This window comes from Saprolegnia diclina, assembly GCF_000281045.1.
Source record: "Saprolegnia diclina VS20 unplaced genomic scaffold supercont1.179, whole genome shotgun sequence".
NCBI classification, from domain to species: domain Eukaryota; phylum Oomycota; class Saprolegniomycetes; order Saprolegniales; family Saprolegniaceae; genus Saprolegnia; species Saprolegnia diclina.
This window is the reverse complement of record NW_008246246.1, coordinates 8882-10314: the sequence shown is the minus strand read 5'-3', so window position 1 is coordinate 10314 and position 1433 is coordinate 8882. Positions and strand designations below refer to the sequence as shown.

The window sequence follows — 1433 nt, the reverse complement described above, 5'->3', positions numbered from 1 at the left end:
CGACGACAGAAGAGCCAGACGAGCCCCCGCGCCGCCACCTGCGCAGCCACGGACCGGCGAGCGAATGAAGAAGGAGATTGCTATTAATAGTCTCTACGTATGCGAAGTCTTTGTTGTTGAAATGAGTCTTTCGAATTTTACGGATTAAGGGTCCTATTTCTAGGGTCGTCCGGCCTCCAACCTAATTTCCGGTAGGCACGAATTTCCGGCATATGCCGTTTTCATCTTGCTTCTTCCTTGTGTTCCTTGTGGCACTTGCCGAGCGTGGCCTTATTATGGTGACCGTCTTCAGTGACATTCGTGTCCGGATGGGGGGGACATCCGGATAGAAAAATCGGCGCGTCGGGTTCGAACCGGCGACCTCGGGAGGCAGAAGCAGGAATATGCGAAGTCTTTGTGTAACTATGAAGATAACGGGGGGTCGGCCCCTGGTGTAGTGGTCGAGGCGTTCCACTTAAATTCGAGCTCGAACGGATAGCGGGTTCAAATCCAGCTGCGCGCATGCAAATTCAATTGGCCGACCTCCTGCCTCTGCGCGGTGTACCCAATCGGAAGAACCGCCGTGCCGTAACCCGTTCGGGATTGGCCAAGAGGGCGTCGTTACTCGCTTAGCCTCGAAGGAAAACCTCCCACAACAAATCACCATAAATACGCACCCTCACAAGCCCGCCTCTCAACGCACCGTGTAAACAAAACAGAAAAACCTGTAGGAAATAATATCTCAATAGACTCATTCCAACAACTATGAAGATAACGCATATATATATATATATTCTGTAAACGTATGCGACTTTAAAGCATATGTCCTCCCGTCGAGTGTGGAGGGACCAGTGACGAGTGAAGCGAGTCAAAACGCGCACGCAGTGTGTCTACCGATCTGGCGCGAAGCGCTGCACGGCGGAGCCGTGCCCGAGGGTGGCGCTCTTGCGCGCGCCGGACGGCGAAGCCGTGCACCAGGAGGTCATGGTACGGCATGGCATGTGTCGTGGCTCTATAAAGTGCGGCTCTCTCGAGAATGTGATCCTTGTGCACGTGTGCTACGGCGGCGGCATTGCCATCGCTGTTGCATCAACTGGCCCTGCATCGCTCTCGCTACGTGGCAGTCGCACAGCGCACTTCAAGATACTGCTCCGCCTATCCGAGGCCATCATTTTCTACGTGCGCAAACAAGACACGATCTTGCTGCACCTTTGACAATGGCTGATCTTTTCTTTGGGGCAAATGCTCGATGGTTAACAAGCATGCTATCGAAACTGTTGGTCGTCTGCTTCGCGATCTTTGCGACAGCGAGCGCGCTTTTGGTGGGCAAACTGTTGAAAGGGAACCGTATCGTTTCCAGTGTTGTATCCTGTGCATATTTCATTCGCGGAGTAATTTGCGGGTGCCCTGTGCATGGGTGGTATCCAACGGGAGTGACGGTGCCTACACTCTTC

General features: G+C 53.5%; 2 protein-coding genes across 2 annotated transcripts in view; both read left to right on the top strand.

The window, feature by feature from the left end:
- Positions 1–68, top strand: part of SDRG_17021 (hypothetical protein) — a gene marked incomplete at both ends in the record, with an annotated part of 2693 nt that extends 2625 nt beyond the window's left edge. Inside the window, one exon of the mRNA XM_008623254.1 lies at positions 47–68. Coding sequence (XP_008621476.1) covers positions 47–68 — 22 coding nt within the window. The remainder of the gene's footprint in view (positions 1–46) is intronic.
- Positions 69–501: 433 nt separating this feature from the next.
- On the top strand, positions 502–1194 carry SDRG_17020 (hypothetical protein; the record flags this gene model as incomplete). The annotated part of the gene is made up of 3 exons (XM_008623253.1): positions 502–540; positions 865–966; positions 1015–1194. 3 exons carry the CDS (start codon positions 502–504, stop codon positions 1192–1194), a joined length of 321 nt encoding a protein of 106 aa, XP_008621475.1.
- Between the last annotated feature and the right edge of the window lie 239 nt (positions 1195–1433).